Source organism: Falco rusticolus, chromosome 6 (assembly GCF_015220075.1).
Source record: "Falco rusticolus isolate bFalRus1 chromosome 6, bFalRus1.pri, whole genome shotgun sequence".
Lineage (NCBI taxonomy): Eukaryota > Metazoa > Chordata > Aves > Falconiformes > Falconidae > Falco > Falco rusticolus.
Window position 1 is genome coordinate 34,509,511 of NC_051192.1, and position 22,289 is coordinate 34,531,799.

At 42.5% G+C, this 22,289-nt stretch overlaps 1 protein-coding gene across 1 annotated transcript in view; it reads right to left on the reverse strand.

Moving 5' to 3' along the window:
- The window catches only part of PTPRK (protein tyrosine phosphatase receptor type K), a 412,271-nt gene extending 391,380 nt beyond the window's left edge, over window positions 1-20,891 (reverse strand). The window contains 1 exon segment of the mRNA XM_037391780.1: window positions 20,573-20,891. Within this exon segment, the coding sequence (XP_037247677.1) occupies window positions 20,573-20,684 (112 nt within the window). The 5' untranslated portion in view covers window positions 20,685-20,891.
- Window positions 20,892-22,289: the final 1,398 nt, after the last annotated feature.

Genomic DNA, 22,289 nt, shown 5'->3' on the forward strand with positions numbered 1-22,289 from the left:
TGATCTTATACAAAACAACGACTGAAGCTTTGGTTGCTCTAGGAACAGCTCAGAATTCTGGTACAAGGATAGGATTTTGGGATCATAAAATGGTTAAAAGTTGAATGCTTCTGTTAAAAAAAAAAAGCACCATGAAATAATTTGCAGTCTTAGCTATGGTACCGTTTAGAATCAGCTTCTATCTGAACTAGTGAATTAAGTTGCAACGCAGCTGGAACAAGATGTCAGTACCCTAACACATACTTAATGCATGCTTAAAGTTAACACCATGAGAGGGGCTTCCTTTAAAAAAAAAAAATTAAAAACCTGTACCCCACACTTTTAGAACAGAAACTGCTTCTGTTTCTAACTTTAAACAAAAAATTACTCAATTTATCATAAATCAAAACCAATATAAACAGGTAAACTACTTTTCCCAGATATCAAATATTCTGAATATACTAGCTCAAAAGGTTTTGGCATTATGAATAAAGCTTGTTTCCCAAATATTAGTATACATCACATCAAATGCATCGCATACAAAGCTGCTATTCTGTGGGTTGTTCAGTTTTGAGGGTTTGGGAAAGGGGGCATGTTTTCCTTGGTAAGCAGCAGCCTGTTTCTTGGTTTTTAACCGTAAGAAGGTTGCCTATAATAAGTTCAGAGCACACAGCTTCAAGGAGACTTGAACTAATCCCTTTCAGAATCTGCCAACACAGTGCACTCTCCAGCTCCCACTGGATTTGGTTAAAGCAGCTGAAGGAGTTAATTCCCTCCTTTGCTGAGCAAAGGCCCACAGAAATTGGGAACAGGAGCCTGAGAGGCCACAGCCCAGCACATCACCTGTAACCATCACCCCTCCTGGGCTGTCAACTGCAGCCACCAAGGAGTGGAAGCACTTCCCTCTGTGATCTGCATTTTAGTTTCAAGCTCTGATGGGGGTTACTGGATCAGACAGTCAAGGATAACAGCTCCTTAAATCGCCCCAGAACAAATCCCCAGACACCTCGGGAAGCCTCACTACCTGAATTACCTCTGAGGCTAGAGTCAACCAAGTCTCAATCACAGCATGCACAAACACGTAATGCACCCTTGCTGACAGACCTTAATGCCGTATCTTTAGTTAAGTGACTTGTTTTGTTGGGGATACCCCTTCATACATATTTCCTTACTGATATCCTGAAAAGCAGCTTTGTCCTGAAAGCTACCCAGCTCAACATGAATAAGTGAAATATATCAACTGAGTTCATTCTTCCTCCAAACTAACCTTAACTTTAAACATTAAAATGTACCTCCCTGATACACCGAAGGTGGTGGCTCAACAGGGCCTTCAGGGGCTTCCCAACAGAGAAGTGATAAAACTGAGGCTCAACATTAAAAAAAGTGATTTGAGATTTATGTCCAGCAGAGGCAAGGAAGGGCTAGATCATAAACACTCTTTCATCAAGATTAAAATAACGTATATATACCTTAGGGTGACACATTGGAACAATGAAAATTACTCTGAATTAACTCTAATATCATTTATTTCACTTTGAAAAATTTGTGTAGCTTTTTTCAGAATTAGTCTTCTTTAATCCAATTTACCCTAATCCATTCCTAAGGTGAATTATACTAAACTGAATTTTAATATGTCGTTTTAATACTGAATGAAAGCAACCCACACAAAAGTTTAACACTATTTAACTGTTTTAAATTTTTAATTTGAATGTGACCTTATTGTCATATATAGACAAGTTACCTTCACCCATACTTTGAAAAAAGACCTGACAACATGGGACAACGTATCTACAGACACTGCTAAGCCAGGCAGAAAACTTCACAAAGGCAGCTTCTCATTTGGCCACCTCCTTACAAAGCCAATGGTTAAACAGCCATGAGGGGTTTCACCTCAATTTACAGTTGTATTCAACTGTAAGACTCCTTTTTTGTGGAACAGTGAAAGTCATATGGAAGAACTTGCAGACATCCCCTTCCTAGCTACGCTTATTAAAGAACAGAAATAAGCAGTTCAACTCCAAATCCTAGCTGACTTCATGCTTGACTTGCAGAGTAATGTAAGTTTGTGAATCAGTCTGAATTAAGAACCATAAGTCCTGCCCAATTCACAGCACGAAAGAAAAAAAGGAAACAAGTGTCAATATTTCTGCAAAGCCATTCCCTATCAGCAACAAAACTTTTCAATATTCTTTGATACTGGGCTAGCTGGAAACGCACCACTTCACACACACAAAAAATCTGGTCTGACTGTTCATAGAAGGAGCAAAGGTTATGAAGTTTATGAAAAAGTCTCTCTGGAGCAAAGACCAACCTGCCATTCTGCCAAGCTGGAGCATTTTCAGCCTGCATCGACCTGTTCCCACACCCCATGAAGCTGCAGGCTACAGTTCTACCAGAATCAAAGAAGCATTGCTTGTAAGGAACCTCTGGAGGCCATCTAGGCCAAATACCCTCTTCAAAGCAGAGCTACCACCAACACCATAACATCAGCCGTGGCTTTGTCTAGCTGAGACTTGGAAGCCTGCATGGACAGGTATTCCCCAGGGCAGCCTGTTCTGCTCCACCACCATACTCCACATGAGCACTGTTTCATAGCACCAGTCTGTGTCTCCCAAGCTGCAATTTGGGCCTACTACCCCTTGCTGTATGGTTTGCTGCTATCAAACAAGAGATCAGTTCTGTCATCTTCATAACTGCCCTTCAAGTTCTTGCAAGCTCGTCTCAAGACTATCGCCTTACTCTTCATCTTGGGACCAAACAAATCCAGGTCCCATCAGGTACCCCTTGTAGGTCACACCATCCAGGCCCCAACTATCCTGGCTTCTCAGCCTCATCAGCTTCTCAACACACTCCAGTTTCCCCACATTCTTCATGACCTGGGAGAGACCAAGAGGCCCAATACCCAACAAAATACTTCAGAAATATCTCACTAACACCGAGTAGCAGGGGACAACAGCTTCCCCCAATCTGTTGGCTAGACTCCTCCCAGTGCAGCCCGGTATGCCATTTGCTTTGTAAAACCACACACACACAAGCAACCAAAAACCAACAGAACTGGCTCATACACAGCCAGGTATCGATCCCATATCCCTTTCTGGCAGGGCTACTATCCAGCCTGCACCCAGGCAGGGGTATTCCTTCTGCTGAGACTGGCCCATGCACTTGGTCCAGATGCCCTTCACGACTCCATTAAAAATTAAATTATCAACCCCAAACTATTCTGGCTCATGGTAACATATCATGTGTCATGACTACCATAGCAGAACAACAAGACGCCATAGCTCACTTTGCAAATCATGCAATTTCAACAACAGACAGTCCCTATCAGAAACAGTTAGGAGCACTGGTCATACTCTGTTAAGAAACTGGTATTGAAAATGAAGTGGTAGAGTAGGTATTGTTACTATAACATGAATTACCATCACGCTTTTCTTCTGAGTGCCTAGTAAGATGCATACCTTTGAGAACTGACATCTGCATGACTTCTAGCAAAACCAAAGCTAGACACCTGACAGTATTGCAATTAAAAGTTCAGGGCCTAGAGGAGGATTTCAAAATTTTTCCACGTCTTCAGATTTGCACAGTGTGCAATCAAATATATCTCAACTGGAACTGTACTTTGAGATCACTAGTTTGATATACTAATACTTCCCTGACTTTTTGAGTGAAAACACGCTCTAGGGAGAACTTGGAGAAACAGGGACAACTAATCTTTAGAGTCTGGATTTTTAAGAAGTGTCTTTCAAGTGATCAGCATTCCTAACCTGATTCATCCATAATATGAACCGTAATATTAATATTTTGAATAAGAGCTGGCTCAAAGTCAATTTCTGCAAGCATTTAAAGAAAAGTATCAAAGGAACACATTCATCCTAATAAGCTAAAGTTTAAGGAAAACCAAGCATAAGCACACACCCACCTTTTTCCTAAAAAAAGGTTGTGCCTTAACATTGAAGTGTTTAAATACAGAAATATATTATACAGTTTTCTAACAGATAAACATAGACTGCGAGTTTGCAGTTCCCTCCTCCCCAAGGGAAGCCTAACTTCTGAAACTCTATGCTTTCAGGAGCTGTTGAAACGACAGAGGTAGAAAGAACTGTTTGATATGTCAATAATGACATTGATCCTCCATTGCTTAAGCAGAAACCTTATTTGCTTATTACTTACTATGTAACAAAGAGGATTAAATATGAGAAGAGTGAGCTTGCCATGATTTGTTCTGCTACATTAATAAAGCGTTCAATAGTAGTTTTGTTGCTAAGTCTGCTGAAGTAAAATGTTCAAATGGCCTTGGAAGAATCTATTTGACAACAGAGCATTAGTCTCCGAAAGAAAGTCAGGGCTATTTACTATGCAAGTGCTATAAGATCATCCCCTTGGTATGGAGAATGCATGTTTATCTTCTTTCCAAATCAGATTTTCGTTATTCTGCGTGACATTAATCTCCATGGGGTGGACACCTCTGTGAAGATGCAATGGTTCATCTCCTGGTTCTGGTCAATTCTTGTTTTAATCTCATTTCCAGATCAGAGCCTTCACACATCGCAAGGTATTAATCTCTATAGGGGCAGACATCTCAGCTGGCCTTAGTGCACAGCTCCCCCCCTTCTGGTCAATTCTTATTTTAATTCCAATTTCCTGTGATTTATATTCCTCTTTCAAGCTTAAAATATTCTACTTTGCTCTTCTCAACAAGTCTCCTGCTTCTCTTCAGAAATTTTCCACAGGAAAACTCAGAACCATGGTAGATGTTTTTGGTGTTACTGACAGGTGCAGATGTTATTGGTATTATCGTTAGTAAGCGTCTTACCATCAATATTACTTGCAAACATACTGATAATGCTTGCCTTATTAAGGACTAGTTTCCTCAGTGGGGTTTAATTATGCAGCCTTGCTTCATATAAAATTTCACTTGCCTGTTTCAGGATGGGATAAGCCACACCTAGGTAACATACTAGTTAAAACAATAGAATTTAAAGTATAATGCCTTATCATAGACTTTCTGATTGACAGTCAGGTCTCTGGGCACACAGTCTTCCTGCAAAATAAGGGGTGTAGTAAACAGGCTTCACAGGAACATCATGAGGCTAAAGTAGTTCAGGTCTCTCAAATATTAGTCAGGCAACAGGGGCAACAGAATCTTGGAACAAGACAGAACCAGAGATCTTCAGCCTGTATGATATCTGGCCTCAAAATGTTTGACACCCTATCTTTGTTCTTCCCACTGAATATAGACTGCTGTATGAATACAGTATCCAATTTCACTATCTAAACAAGCTTTCAGTTTTCCCTGCTAGGTTTGCTTCTCATCAACAGATTACCATATAAACATCCTCTTCATCTCCCATTTGTTACCACTTGAAAAAACTACTACCAAATCAGAGAATCATAGAATAGAATCATAAAATCTTTTAGGTTGGAAAAGGTCTTTGAGATCAAGTCCAACCACTTACCCAGGACTGCCATGTCCATCACAAAACTACGTCCCTAAGCACCACATCTATGCATTTTTTTTAAACACTTCCAGGGATGGTGATTCCGCCACCTCCCTGGGCAGCCTGTTCCAACGCTTGACCACCCTTTCGATGAAGAAATTTTTCCTAACATCCAATCTAAATCTCCCTTGGTAAAACTCGAGGCCATTTCCTCTTGTCCTGTCCCTCTGCCCAGATCCCTCTGCATAGGCTTCCTGCCCTCCAGCAGATCAACACTCCCCCCCAGCTTGGTATCACCTGGAAACTTACTGAAGGTGCACTCAATCCCCTCATCCTCATCACTGCCAAAAATATTGAACAGAACTGTCCCCAATACTGAGCCCTGGGAAACACCACTGTTAACACTGATGGTTAAATCCACAACACATAGAGGCCATGTTTTTAAAAAGGGCAACAGACATAATTTCAAAAATATCACTACTGTTTCAGAATATGTTACTCTTCATTTTTTTGTCCCACTGTATTTTTATACACTCTCTTGCAGGAAGCCTTTCTAATGTCCTATCATTTTTTTTTTTTAAAATAAGCTGTACCTGTGTTAGGAATTTGGTTCAAAAGAGCAGGTAAAAAAATGAATGCCCTGGTTGCTTCCATTTACCAAGCACTAGTTTGTTTCTCAGCACAGTTCTTATACAAATGAGCTACAGCACCACATTCAGAGATCAAACCAGAAGCTCCACACCTGAAGTGCTCCAAGGGGAAGCTTGGCTTGGAGTTAGTAGACTATGTACAGTGAGATTCCAAGGAATGCAACACAGCAGTGACAGCTGGCCTATAGGAAAGAAACATCTAATCTGAGGTAAGCAATCTTTAAGCAAGAGCTTCACTTTTCATAACGCTTCAGTTCATTGACCAGCATTTATTGCACCGAATTGCTTGCCAACGTAGATACAGCCACAGTCCTCCTAAGACACAGCAAAGCAGAATTGTATGACAGTTACTAGTGTCACAGATAAAACTGCCAAGATCCTTCTAAAGTTCTCACCATAGCAGGTCATAAAACTTCAGCAGCAAAAAGGCAGTGCAGCTAAATGTGCAGAGAAATCCACCCAAACATAACCTTATTTTGCCTTTGGAAAAAGATTTTTTAAAATGTTTCTATTCACAGCCATTCAAATTAAAAGTTTAAATTAAAAAAGGAAGCCTTCCTACTTATCCAGGTGAGTGGATTTTCCAAGTCTTCTATTCAAAACTTTTTGGAAAGCAAACTGAATTAACACTTCAGAACACTTATCCGAGCTTTGATTTCATTTAATTTTACCATGCATTTTCATTTATATACACAGTCCTTATGGCTGGCTGGCTGCTATGCTACTATCTTCTGCAATCCATTAGCCTGTTTTCAAACACTGATTACAGTCTCCCTTTAAGAAAATCTTCTTTGCCCATGTGCTTCATCTCCTGCTATTATAACATTCCATCATGCCAGAATCTGTAAACTGTGTCTGAGAACAAACTACTCTGTCTTAGGTAAACTGATGAGTCATGTATGAAAGAAATCAAAAATACTCCAGGGAACCTAGAAGTGTTTATATATTTTGCCATGTATAAACACATTCCTCAAACAGCCATTGGGTCCATTTATGAGCTATACATCAATTACTGAACATTTACATAGGAGATAAAATCATTGGTAGTTTATCTTATATACTGCTAAAGGCAAATCCTCTTTATTATAACTTATTTAGAAATTTTCAATATGTGCAGCTCCAATGTTCTTAAAGTTGTTACACTTTTTTCCCCTTCCCAAAATGACAGAAATTCTGAGGTCCAATCTCCGTCTTTTTTCCTTTTTAAATTGGGCTCTGAACCTCAGAAGTGTAAGGAAATAGCAGCTTCTCTGGGGCTAAACATAGCCAAAGTAATCTTTCACATAAGAAGGCCCCATTTTGCTTAAATACCAAGGCCACATGCAGCCTTCTCTTTCTTAATCCTTACACAAAGAAATGTAAATTTAATCAGATGCTTGATTACTATAGTTGGAATACAGTAAACAAGCAGGTGAGAGAACTTAAAAGAAAGGCAGGAAGGATACTGTGACAAATGACAGTCAGCTGTGATGCAGAATTTCTCAGAAAAGGATTAGGAAGTAAACAGAAACCAGTTTCACCTGGATTCCTCCTCAACGAAGCCTTTTTAATACAGTAAACTGGAAGATACAGATATCATGATCTGGGAGTTCAAAAAACCCCACACCAATAAAACAAAGGCTGAGCAGAAGCAAGGGCAAAACTAGAGAATTATCAGGAAAGTTACCAAAACCCCCTGACTTGCAGCTGAGAGCAAAAAAAAGTGAGATCTCTGCAAGAAGGTATTCATCCACCAGGCGAGTACACTGGTTTGGTTTTGTGTCCCGTTTCATCTGGCAATACAGTCAACACACAGCATGAGTAGAGTGGTTTGGAATTTAACTTATTACTGCCCACACACCTACAACTGTCAGAGTAACATAATGATGATAAAACAGGAGTTATTCTTCAAGTACCAAAAGCTGAAGAGCAGCAACAAGCATGAGTTTCACTTCTTTTGATTGTCAGTCCACATTTTGCGTCTCACAGAATAATGCCATCCTCCTCACGGACGGCACGCTGCTGAAGAAAAACTCATCGGCTTCAAGACTTTGTCAATAGATTTCCAGACCCTTCTGCCACTTTTTAATATGACACTTCCTTCTTCAAACCTTTGGTTTGGCTGTGTAGCTGCAAGGCTGCCACCATCTCACGACTCAAATCTCAACTGCAAGACAGTAACTTCTGCAATGTGGAAGAATATGGAAAAGGATTTAAGATCTTTATGGTTTAAGGGCATTTTTTTAATGATAAAATTTTGATCCCAGGACCTATTTTTTTCCTTTGACAGAAGTCCTTTAAAAACAATAATATATTATTGTATAATAGAAATATTAATATATGGTGCCATATTACATATGTTATTCTGTATTATATAATGAATAATTATTATTATTATTACATGGATTTTGTGGCCAAAACATGAAAACAAGTAGTGCACTTATGCCTCTCCTATATTTCATAAATCAAAGTAAGATTATATAATTCCCCCTCCCCCCTTTTAAAAGTAGCATTCAGGGCAAAAACTGCCTTCATTACAGTTTTGTTGCCAGTATGGCTCCTGCCCTGCCCAGGGAACAGTATTTAGCAAAAATGTAACAAAGTATCCATTTGGTCATCAACATTGGCCCCCAAAGTGAAACATACTGCTACTTTGTTTCAAAGACAAATAAACATTTGCCAATTTCATTCACCTGTGCCTGTGTCCTTTAGGGACTGCCTAATACATAAACTTACTAAGTAATTTGAACATTTTCTTCGGCATTTGGCCTAATGTTTTTTTTTCAGGTTTCGGCTCACAATGCAGACACTTCACACCCAAGTGCTCCGTGTGTGTGTTTGGTTTTTAATCATGCATTCACTTCCATTAAGAGAATGAGGAAAAAAATCTGTTTAACTCCAACGTCATAGAGTAAGACTAACCTATAAATTACTTAAGGTTGCTTTCAGGTGACAAGTAAAAAATAGGTGTTTTAAGAGAGGGATGGACAAATTATTTCCCTGAAACACAAACTATCTAACACTTGTTTTCATTCCCCTTTCCATGATCAAGTAAACAGAGAGAGGTGTTTATAGTTTGCATCTAGATACTATCAATATCCAAGCAAAGCCATCCAACAGATTATTTCAGTATTCCTAGGGTCTGCAAATGTCACTATTAATCACAAATGCTACTCCTTCCAGGTTCACAGCCTCATCACGTAGCTCATAAAGCTCAGACCGAAGATTTTCAAATGCATGGTTTCTGTCAAATTGAAAGTAATGTACAGTCTCCCCCCTTCTGAACGGTCATAAAGAACATCTGTGCAGTCTGTCTAAACGAGAGCATAATCTTGCCCTTCCCCAGTGCCGGTCACTTAACACAGCTCCTTGTTCAACAGTTGACAGAAACACCAATGAATCACCAGAAGAACTGAACATCTGGAGTATAAACTCAAAGAAATACAAAGGAGCAAGCCAGGGGGAACAACCACCACCCCCCAAAAAAGCCGTTTAGTCTATCTACTGCAATGTGTTTAAAACAACCTATAAACTGAACCTGGTAGTTTGCTGCTGTGCAGACACAGGATACACAAAGGATGAAGAACTCCTCACTCATCCCTGGAAAGGACTGCAGACCTGGAAGCACTTCATGCCTTCCATATGACTCAGAAGGAGCTGTTAACCTACCCTGCAGTATTTAACCAAATCAGTACACAGGGGTTTCAAAAGGAAAGGGAAGGGGGAAAAAAAAGTACCGAGAATAACACACCACCTAATAATGCAACACCTTCCCACTTAGGCAAGATGAATCAAAGTGTTAAACCCACTTTATCAAAGAAAAAGGCTAAACAGTTGGGCTATTAACAGCATTCAGACTCAGCAACTACTAACAGAATTGTTTTAAAAATATTAAAACTTGATATTTAAAAGAAAAGTTATTTGACTGACAACTTCTCATTGCCGTATTTCAGCCACCTTAGCTGGGGGGGGGGGAGTCATCTTTACATTCTATAGCATTACACCCATCTATTTAGTCTGTGTTTACCAGGGAAATTATATTCCCTTTAATTACCAAGCTTTGTTTCAACAGATTCAGAAATCCAAACCATTACACACTACAGGTTTTGCTCTCACCTGGAAATAGTAACACATTATAGCTTTATGCATGTATGCAACAAGGAGGTGAAGGGTTTTCTTGGGGGTGGGGGTCGTTAATAGTTTGTCATAGTATCTGAAAGAAAAGGTAGTAAGGAATTGGAAAGCACACGCCACAGATACACAAATGCAAGAAGCCTAAATAGACCTTTTGCACTAAAAAAAGATCACACACACAAAGTATTCATATGCTGAAGAGCTGGAAAGCCTGTGGAAGTAGTTTGCAATTTCTAGTATTTTCACAAGTTGGGTCAGCATGGATTACTAGTAAAAACTGCAAAAAGAGTATTTGTTTGTCAATCCGAATTTAATAAGGAAAGTCAATTTTATTGCATTTCTGTTGAGAAAAAGAGGAAAGCCTCTTTCACTGGAAATTTTCTAGCCTGAAAAAACTGAACGCTGAACACATCAAACAATGCTGCCACGTGAAGACAGATGAAGTCTGTAGTTCAGTGAAAGAACATACAAAAACATATTAAAGCTTCCTGAAAAGTCTAATGATATTTATACTCATTAACCATTCTTGAGAAAGGAATCTCATATAACTTACCTCATACACCTTCAATTATGGCATGAAACCCCTAACATTGACTTAAAACTCGCCCAAGAAAAAAGAAGAGTCAAAGAGATGGGGCGGGGGGGACACCTTGACAGCAAGATGTAGGATAAGAAGAATAGTGGGCAAATGACAATCCATGTCTTTTTTTCAGGGACAAGGGAAGGGATTATGGGATGGTTCTGTGGTTCTGAGTTTGGTTTGGGGTTTTTTGTTTATTTCATATTATTTTTAAACGAACACTTATCTCCTCTGTAAAACCTATGACAGAAAGCACTGAAAAGCTAATACCCCCATGTTTTAATGTATTGTCTCCTTAATACATATACAATACTCAGATTTCAGCAGACTAATTTTAGAGATAACCGAAGAAATTTCTTCTGCAAATATAAAAAAGCATTTCTTCAAAGGAATCAGAGATTGAACGAAATATAAAACTATCATCAGTATTTTGGGTTAATAGGTTTTAACAAATTGTCCCTTTAAAGCATTTTAAGTACAGTGGTGACAGTCAGCACTCAGAACTTATCTCTGCTGCATGAAGTCATGAACTCAGCTTTCTTTCTTCAGCACTCTCATGGCTGATAAGTGCTTTCAAATTTACAGAGAACAGGCAGAGTAAGACGAGGAGAACCAAGACAAATTATGTTCCCCATTTTGATCTTATTTCAGCCTAATACCACACAGAGATGATACAGATATAGTGAAGTGATAAAATATCAAATCAGAACATTCTTCTAATTAATAGCTATTGGGCAAGGCTCTACTAGGTCTTATAATTTCAAATTTTAACTGTATCAAAGATAACAAAAGCAGCCTTAAGTTTCAGAACTTCAATGTATTTTTTTCTTTAATTACTTAAATCCTTAAATTATTTTAAAAGCAACAGGTATCCTAAATCACACTATAGGATTCACAAACATGACCTGTATTTGGAAGTAACCAAAAAAAACATAAATTGTAGTTCAATTAAGTAGCTATCCATCAAAATTTTCATTCTGAGCTCCTCTGAATTCATTCGAACTACAGCCACGATTATTCTTCATAACATTTTTCTCTTTTGGTTAATATTCATCAGTCATTTTTACTGTTAGAGAAGAAGTGTTTACAAAAGAAAGTATACAATTCCAACTCAGAACAGAGTAACCAGTGTGTAATAATTAGAATGAACATACCATAATTTAATTGCAGCAGAACTTGGTTTTAAAGCATACAACAGTGTCTTGTAAGTCAGTAGAATTAAGTTCATGACATGGTAATTGAGAAATGGCTTATGTTGCTACTTAATAAATATAATCACATGTTTTTAGTAAGTGGTAGCAGAAATAAATGACTTGCCGACAAATTGAAGGGTCCAATCTTTCATACACTGGCTAATGCAAATAGCCTCATATTACCCACAGTACTGAGCAACAAATTTAATCTTTACACAGCACCAATCCTCAAGCAATTAAGTCTCTCAAATCTTTTACTGAAGCATATACTTTATGTATTACTGTAAATATCAGCCAATTCCATATACATACAATCTTCTTAAAAAGAACAAATGCCTGACAAGCCCATGCACACAGTGCTTTCTAGCTTAAAACAAGTTTTTACATGTTAAAGTTAATTCATGCTTTTGGAAAATACTCGTGGGGGGAGGGGGTTCTCCGTACTTATTAGAGCAGCGAATCTCTTTCAGACCTCATTCACACTCAAAGGTTCCTTTTGTTTGCATGCCTACCATTAAGTAATTTGGGGGGGAAGAAAAACACCCACACAAACTTACTAGTAAATATAGCTATGCCAGCAAGAAATCCTAATGCAATCCCAAGTTTTAAACATACAGGGAAAAAAGTTTACAATTATGGCTTATTCTGCTTGAGAGAGCAGTTCAACGTTATCAGCACAAGGTTGCCCCATTGCTGCAACATTTGCTGTGACTTTTGGGAGGGCCTCCTTCCTTTCGGCAGTGGCCAGCACCTCTCCCTCCTCTATAAGGAGCCTCAAATGTTTTTAACCAGACTAGTGTATCATTTATACATTGTGTTATTGCTCTATAGCAAGTCCTGCTGCTATATGCTTATGCTATGTTCTTACCCCAGAATACAGCTACATGTTACAGATGTTTCAACGAATACATTTACTCAAATCCCCGATCATCCACTCAGTGCTTTAAGGACACATGGCCCCGTTGAGGCTCAATTCAGCAGCCCGAATTCTACAACCACTTTATCAACAGCAGAAATTACCTTGATTAACAAATTTCACAGAACTTTTCATCTGCAGTCCTTCAAATAAACCAAGTTGCAGCACTGTGCCATTAGTTCATTGTTTTCATACTAGGTAATCTATTAGCTGCTGATGAATATTTTTAGACTGTTTCAAATAAAACAGTGCAAAGACTGTCAAGGCAAAGATTTGGCCATGACAGAAATCACAAAATAGATTTGGTTAGGTCAACAAATAAATGGTTCCTAACTAAAATAAGAGTTGAGGTTTGTTAATAAAAACCCCAACTTTTATAGAAATTAAATTTCAGTAACAAAATGCAAACCTAAAAACTTTTGTTGTTTCAAATTCACTGGTCAATATTTAGGTTTTGCCTTTCAATGCAAATTGAAAATGCAGCTTATTTCCAGAGAAATACATCAGATACTAAGTCAACTAAAAGGAGCTCCTTAAATGCATAAATATTCTTTATACTGGATAATTTTAAGCTTATTTCCACAACTTTAATGGTTATAAGCAGGTCAATATTCAGAAAGAAAAAAAAAGATATCAAGTCGTTTCACATGCCACGAACGTCAGCTTTTGAAATCTGAGGGGTGTATGTGCATGTACGTACAAAAAACTCTAGAATAAAAAGCTGTCTTTTGTCGTATTCAGTGTTTTGGGGGCTGGGGCAGCATGCAACTTTTTTGCTTGTTTCTTTGTTTAGACACACCACTGAGTTGACACAAATACTAATAACTTCTCGCTCAGGAAAAGATTTCAGTATGTTTCTGTTAGCTCTGATATTTATGAAACTTCTGGAAAATGCAAACATGACTTTCAATTATAGAGCTTCCTAGTGAAGGAACAGACTGTAAGTGACTCTAAACTACATGGCAAGCATGCACTATAGGTGACTACAAAGTGGGTAGTTTGCATAGTTTTAGACTGCATACTTTAAAGTCACCTGTAGTCAAGGCTTACCAAGAAGCAGCACAAGGCCTTTCTGACCTACAAAACTATGTGCAGCAAGACTTTATGCTCAGCCAGATGCTACAACATTGTCACTGGTGCCATTTACCACTCCGGCTCATTCTGGCCTTTGGAAACCATGACCATTTTTCCTCTTCTAGCCACATCCACATCTCATGGGCAATCCTTCTTAAACAGCCCACAGGATGGGGAAGGACAGATCACACAGACTAAAAAGTGAAACTGCAGAACCTGGCTTTAAACCAGTTCCTGCTGCACCTTAAAACCAGGTGTCACAACATCCTCTAATTCTAGCCAGGCGTCACCTCCTCCGAGCCCTCTACTGCCTGCCATCACACCTGCTCTCTATTACGTGCCATTAGAAGGCCACTTCTTGCTTATAAATTTATGTAACAAATGCCTGAGCTATCTATTATAATGAAATAACATGTTTAAGGCCAGTTTACTCAAAGATGTGTGTCAGCAAGAGACACTAGCACTGTGTCATCAGTTTGCATGCAGTCAGCCGGAACGAAGCCTCAGCCACCTTCACCCAGCCTAACCCCTCCAGCTCCAGAGGGAACGCTGGGCCTCTCTTCCCACCCCGCTCCGTGCCCTCCCGCTCTTTACACTTCCTCAGGTGAACAAAGTGCTGCATGGAGAGCAGAGTGTAGAGCCAACGTGACTCAAAACAGCACAGGTTCACCTGACATGAGCTGCACTGCAATTACAGCTTGCTGTCAAACCGAGCCATCCCACCACCAGCCCTCATCCTCTCATACATCAAATTCATGTGGCCACACATATGCAAGTCAGCTAAAGGAAACTTATCTTTCCTCCAAGACAACTGACATAAAGCTAAACCAACTCACCCACAGGCCACACGGTGGCCAGATCTAGCACAGGCAAAGACCCAAGAGCCATTCAAGTAATGAAAATGCCCCCTTCTGCAGCAGCAGTAAGTTAAGTTAGCTTAATGGCATTGGCAGATTGTAATTGAAGCTCCAAATCCGAGTGCGCACTTCTGGGAGCAGCAGTCCAAAGGCATCTTTCCATGACAGTAATAACCTATGACAGATGGGATACCATCAGCACATGAAAACACAAGGAAGGTCCCGACTGACTCAGTTATCAGGACTAAAGCAATAGTTTTGGAAGCTTCCTATTACACAACCAACAGGATTTGTGTTGCAAAAGGTAGAGCTGGGATTTCACCAAAACAAAGCAAAGCTGACAGTGATGTATCCAACTCCTGAGAGGTAAGATGACCTAAAGGTCTTCCAGCTAGAGGTCATACAAAGACATCAAAAAGACTTCAGAGCAAGCAACAACTATATAGCAGCATTGCAGAACTCTGCATGTTAATCCAGATACTGCCCATCTTTACATTTAAGGGGATAAACTCTTTTTAACTCACTTGTATTAACACCATTTCAGAAAGAGGACAAATCACAGTGGTGAGTATTAAACAGGTTAACTCCCCTAGACTTCCAACACAAGGTCACAGGTCCCTCAAGAGCCTTGCTTAAAAGTTCTCCCCACCCCAAAAGGGCTGGTTACGGACTCTCCTTTTCAAGAGTCCTGCTGTTCACTGACACAGACACCCCACAGACCATCATTTAACTGCAAGATCTCAGCTGGCCAGTAATGAAATACATAGTTCCAACAAAGCATCCGCTCACAACCAGGAGTGGGACAAATGGTCAAAAAAAGCAAAGCAAATGTCAGGATCACACTATGGATAGGGAACACTACAGAAATCATCATTAAGCACTGCATAAATACATCAGGCAGCTGTCTCTTGGATACTCTGTGTAGTGTAGAACTGGAAAAGAGAAGGCTGATAAATGATGAAAAGAAGATATGGAATGGTACCTTTTTAGCAAGTGGCTACAACTGGACTTTCCCAACTAGAAAAGGAACAGTTGAGAGAGGGTGGAAAAGTCCTGCATGACATGAAGAAGGTAAGTTGGGAGAAATTATTAACAATCTCTTAATGTAAGAGCTAGGAGACATAAAATCCAACCAGCAATTTCAAAGAACAAAAGGCCATATCTTTTTCCATACAACATATAGATTCCTTGTCACAAAGTAAAGCAAATGCTAAAACCAATACAAGCTGAAGATGTTATTAGGCACAATCATGGTCACAAAAATCCAGTTGCAACATTAAATACCAACATATTGCCTCTGTGGACAGACAGTACCCAGAGGAAGTCACTCACCTTGCCAAAATCCCTCTTCCCCGAGTGTCCCTTGTCAGATACTGAGCTAGGTAGACCTATGCCCTGACCTTGTGCAGACTGCTTACCTACCCCGAACCCCCACTTTTTCTTTGTTTGTTTTGGAGTTTTATTTATTTATTTTTAGTTATCTTAAGCAGATCTTAAGGGCAAGACATCTACCTGGTTTAAGATGCCCTGTTTACATCACTACCAAGCTGATCAAGCAGTACCATGATTTCTCAGACAAAAGGGACCAAACAAGCTTTCTGTCATCACTGTGTTCTGGGTGCTTTCAATTCCATCTCAACCAGTCAAGTGCCACTTTGAAAATTTATATATGATTTATAACTGTAATAGTGCATCTGAAAATACAAATAGACAAGTGATCAGTGAACCAACAGTGCCAAGGAAGGAGATGAATGTTTAAAGGAAAGGAAAATGTTTGGGAAGGAGGGGGTGAAAGTGAGAAAAGAACTTTACTTTTCATTCCACTCATCTTCCATACAATTTGTCAATACATTTTAACAGCTTGGTGGAAAAAATAGCTACTGAGAAGTCTCTTATCCATACACGCCTACCTGCACAAGTGTCTCTTGTATACCACATACAAATTGTAGCACATCCAAGGATGAAATATGACTGAAGCACTTTTGCTGTTCTGACAGCAAAGGGCTAATTTGATTTTAATTACTTAAAAGTATTTTTAAACATTTTCAAAAAACCCTTTATTTCTTCTACTACAAATGAAAAAAACTAGTTATGCTTATTATGATTTTCATATATTTTAAGTAAGTTAACTTACAAAATCCTTATAAAACAAATAATACCTTCTACTTTAAAATACCAAATTTCTGAGTTAGATTCTCTCCAAAAGACAGACTATAACTGCTTTAGGGGGCGTGGGGGGGTGGGGGGTGTTAAACCAGAAATATTTACTCTTGCCTGTTCATTTGTGACACCGTAACCGCTTTGCATGAGAAAGCCTGAGGAATAACTACTCTAATAGCAGACTTCCACTTGTAAAACATACAGTCCTCCTTTTTATGATTAACTATCCCTACAGTGTGAAATACCACACTTAAATAACTTCAGGTAAGCTGATGCATTACTAGAATTTTTAGCCTCATACTTTTCATTTAGTATTAAAAAAACCCACACACTTGCACAGACACCATCAGAGGCAGTGCAATGCATATTTCCATCAGCTAGCTGATGAGCCAGCAGCGCTCCTCAAAAACAAAATTTTGAAATATTTCCTTTGCTTTTTTTCTCAAAAAAAATCTGCAAACATGCAAATTGCTAAATATAATATTCAAAAATACAAGTTTAAAGTGATCAAGTTGTGAAAACAAGCTGAACTTGTTCTTTATCGAACTGTAGGAGTTGTAGATGAAAGAAGGTGCTATATAAGGAATAGCTAGACTTCAACAGAGAACACACTGCCAAAACATTTTGGCCTAGATTCTGACAGGCACGCACCCAAGTTGAAGGGTCATGGAAAGCAGCGGTGTAAAGAAACAATCTACAGAGACCAGAAAAGATTACACTGTGGATTATGGCTGGGTTGAGGAGGCAGAGAGAAGCTGCTCGGGGTTTTTTTTTCATTTGAGATCTGTGGGGAAAGACAAAATACACAGTGTTTCAATTATGTGCAAAGGGGGTCGAACGGATATACAAGCACAATTTTCAAGACAGCAACAAATTACAAGATGTATCTGGTTCCTTTTCCTAACTTGCTGCTGCTCCTTCTCTTGCCTTCTCATTTGCTTTCATAGAATGTTATGAGATAGATAACCCTGACACACACGCTCCTGAAGAAGGCCAACTTTCAAGAAATTCATACCCTGTAATTTGATTAGATCCTTAATAAACATACAAAAAATTTTATGAAGAATTTTGGATATGGCCAGTGTTCACACTCAGGAGTAGGACAAAGCATAGTGAAAAGGAAATTAAAATCAAATTACAATGAGAGAGATTTGTGAAAGGTCCAGACTGAATTAATAGCCTCATTAATGGCAAAGAAAAATTAACAGATTTAAATTCTTACAATTCAGACAATAAGAATACTAATAAAGATGAAGCTGAAAATTAGTTAGGTTCAGTTTAACATGGAAAAGTACAGGTCATTGTATTAAGGTGAGGAGGGAAAGCAGTCCAAGGAGGATGCTTGAAGAACAGGTACCCCTGTTAAACAAGAGGTGACCACTATGAAGAAAACAGATGCTTCTGTGTGCACCGAACAGAAATATCTCATTGTAGGCTGCAGAAAGGCCCTTACTGGAACAGACATCGAACCTCAACTTTTGTGTCCTGCATCTACTGACACCAGGATAAAGATGTCTCATTAACAGAGACACACACGCCTGCTTCAGGGACTGGTTTAGAATAAGGAAAAAAAATACAAGTTTCTGATGGTTATCAAAACCTGAGCCTTCAAACCAAGATAAACCCTAAGTGTTCAGCTCTACATGTGGATATTCAATGTATTTAGTAAGAGCCCGAGCACCATACCTCGAACCAAGTACACCAAAAGCACCAGCTACTAAGGAATTTGTTTCTCCAAACCTTCAAGAAAGTCTGAGCTAGTCTCCAATTAATGAACCTCTGACTAATACAACACATCAGTATTTTTGATGCTTGGTAATAGAAACTAAACTCTCTAGCTGCTAACGTGCTAATAAAAAAATAATAATAATAATCATGTTTCCTAGATGCAATGTTCAACTCCTTGACAAGCTTAATCTACTCTGGTCAGAAGGATATCGAATGTTCTTCTCCACTTACCTAATGTGCCCCATGGTACCAACCTGGCTTCTTGTACTTGCAATTCCAAAGAGGGCTGCATGCCATATTTTCAACATAAAATACCATGGACCATATAAGTTATCAGGACTTCCTACTCATCTTACAACAGTGAATAAGTGCATAAAAAATCTTTTATGTAAGAGTTACTTTTGGTGTCCACATTAGCCTGACAAATTACAGTAAAGCAAAAATCACTTGTCTGATTTCAGTATGATTTTGAATGAAAAGATATTACAGTTGGGCTTATTTTTTTAGCTATTCACACGACTTAACAGCTGCATATACGGTACACTTCCCTTCCCCTGGTAAAAGGCTGGTAGGTGCTTACGTAATCTTACAATTCTGATACGCAGACATTAAATTACACACACCGAAGTCAGCCACATAGGGGGAATGTAATCTGTTCAGACCAGCACAATTTCTCTTACTGCTTCAGGACATTTCTTAATCGACGACACATCTGAAATGTCTCAATTAAAAACTAATTTCAGACGGACTAGGGAGGGGGGGGAAATAAAAGCCGCCTAACTACACATCGGTTCTTACAAAATCGTGCTTCCAGGTCTCACGAATGTAGATACTTTCATTAATGGCAGTTTTCTAATCAGTTTCCTATGAGAAAAGCTTCGAACATTTATCCAACTGATGCACCCGGTGCAATTGCAAGTACTACTTTAAAAAAAAAAAAAAAAAGCCCAAAGTCTACTTCAGCTAGTCCTTCACGGAATACTTCGCACCGCAAACACGACCACGTTCCCGACACCGCTTCACGCCCAGCGAAGGCAGGACGCTCCGCAAACCGCAGCGGAGGGAAGGTCCGGGGTCCGGCACGGCGAGGCGCTGCCCCGGCCCCACCGCCGCCACCGCCCGCCCCGGCCCCGCCGCGGGCTCTGCCCCGCGCCCCCCGGCCAACAACTCACCGCCGCACCGGCCGCAGCTCCCACCGCCCGGCCCCGCCGGCTTTTATCAGCGAAACCCCGCGGCGTGGGGCGGGGGGGTGGAGGCAGGGGCGAGAAATTCGCGGATTTCAAACAAAACAGACGCCGGCCCCATATGCTGCTTTCCCTCCCCTTTCTCGCCCACCGCGCGTTTACCGGGGGGGGGGGGGGCGGGGGGATCCCGGTAGCCGGCGCCGTGCCGGCCGTGCATGCCGCCCCGCGCCGGGGGCGAGGGGAGCTCAGCGCCGCGCCCCGCTCGGACGGGGAAGCGGCCGGGGCGCCCCGAGGCTGCGCCCCCCGCGCCGGGCACGGAAACGCCGGGAAAAGTTTGAGCGGGGGAAGGGGCGGCAGCAGCGCGGCACCGCCGCCGGCACCGCCGCCACCTGGGAAGCGGCCGGGGCAGAGAAGGAGTTAAGAGCAGGAGGAGGAAGGGGAGCTCGTGAGGCGCCCGGAGCCCGCGCCCTGCCCGCCCTGCGAGCCCCACGCCGGCAGCCCGCGGGCACAGGCGGGTCCCCCCGCCGCCCCGCGCCCCACGGGGCGGCCCCTCCGCCGCTCCTCGGGGCCCGGAGCCGGGGCCCGGCGCGGTGCCGCCGCCACCCCAGCGACCCCGCCTCCCGTCCCCGGCGGGCACCCCGCGCGCGCCGCGACCCCGCCGCGCCGCCCGCCCTCACCTGGGCGCCGAGCGACCACTCACCTGCGGAGAGCTGGGCCCGGGCCGCTCCGAGCAGAGCGGGCGAGCGGCCGGCCAGCAGGGCGAGCGCCGCCAGCAGCGGCAGCGAGGCGGCGGCGCCGGCCCCCCTGCCCATGCCGACTTGCGGAGAAGTTTCCGAAAGAGGCCGGGGCTGCCCCGGCCCGCGGCGGCGGGCGGAGCTCGCCTCGCCCGCCCCTCCCGCTCCGGCGCCTCGCCGGGAGACCCCCGCGCCGAGGGGCGCCCGCTGGCCCCGGGGCCGCCCGCTGGGGCAGCCGTCTGCGGCGCGAGGAGCGCGGCGGCACCGGCTCCCTCCGCACTCCGGAGTTACTTTGCTGCTGGGCGAGCGGGGAGGGGGGGAGGAGCCGAGCGCGCGCGGCCAACCCCCGCTCCCCGGCACTTGGCAGGGGGAATGTGGGACTCCGGCCCGCAGCCCGGCGCGGGCGCAGCGGCGCCCGGCAGCGCCTCCTGCTGCAGGCGCGGGGGCCAGCACCGCCTCGGATCGGCGCGGCGCGGCTCGGCTCGGCTCGGCGCCGCTCTCCCTGGCGCGGCTTTCCCCGGCACGGCACGGCTCGGCGCGGCGCTTCTCTTCTCCGCTCCCTCCGGCACAGCGCAGCCTGGCGCGGCGCGGAGCGGCTCGGCACGCACGGCCCTGGGGCCGCTACCGGCGGCGCTGCGAGCCCCCCGCCCGGGGGAACCTGCCGCCTCTGGAGGAGGCGGAGGAGGCGAAGAGGGGCGAACGGGAGCCGGCGCCGGCTGCGCTGGCGGGGCGGGGAGGTCGGGGCAGGGCGCGGGGTCGGCGGCGGCGGGTCCCGGGCGGTGTTTGCGGGGAAAAGCCCGGCCGCCCCGGGTGGGATTTGCCGGCTGCTCCCGGTGTCACAGACGCGTTACAGGTCGGGCGGCCAGCGTTGCCTTATCATCGTGCATCAGGCAGCCTGGCTGCATCTTCGAGTCGGGGTCTGTGTTTTTCCGCTGCTCCCCTTTCTTTGGCAACACTTGCCTGGCTCGCAATGCCTGTAAGGTCTCAGTGATCGGAACTGAAATTGCAATAAACAGTATTGCCGTTACCGCTGTCATTTCCACACGTAACACATTTTCAGAGCGGTCTGTACGCGGCTGTGTGGCTCCGGCACCGTGGGCGGTGCAGCAGGACCTCGCCGGACCCAGACCCCAGGTATGCGATATAATAAAGTCCCCGTTCTCCACCTCTGAAAGCACTGCAGGTCCGTGTGCTTCCAGGGCTTAGGGCCCTAAAAAGCATTTGGAATAACAGATAAGGCACTAGATAAGCATAATCTCCTCCACAGTTTTTAACCTGTTTTTTAGTAGTGTTTTTGGTTTGGGGTTTTTTTGCGTGGCAACTTGTAATTAGAGATGTTGTATAATGATTACAACAGAACCTGAAACCACTGGAAGCTCACAGGTTTCATTGCAAATTCGAAATTCAACCCAGGTTCACCAAAGGTTTGCTGTGATTCAAAATCCTTTCCAGGTAGTGTCTGGTAAGTGATAGGTTTGCCTCCAAACCCCACCAACCCTCATGCTTTCACAGGGGAAAAAAAAAAAAAAAAGAAAAGGATTAAACACAACAGTTTGATTTGTCATACAAACTGACATGTACTTCGCCACCCCAAAAAAACCCAAAACAAACAAACCCAAAAAAACCCAAACAACAAACACTACAGGAGCTCTACGCCTGGAAACCCCTGTACTTCATTTGGGT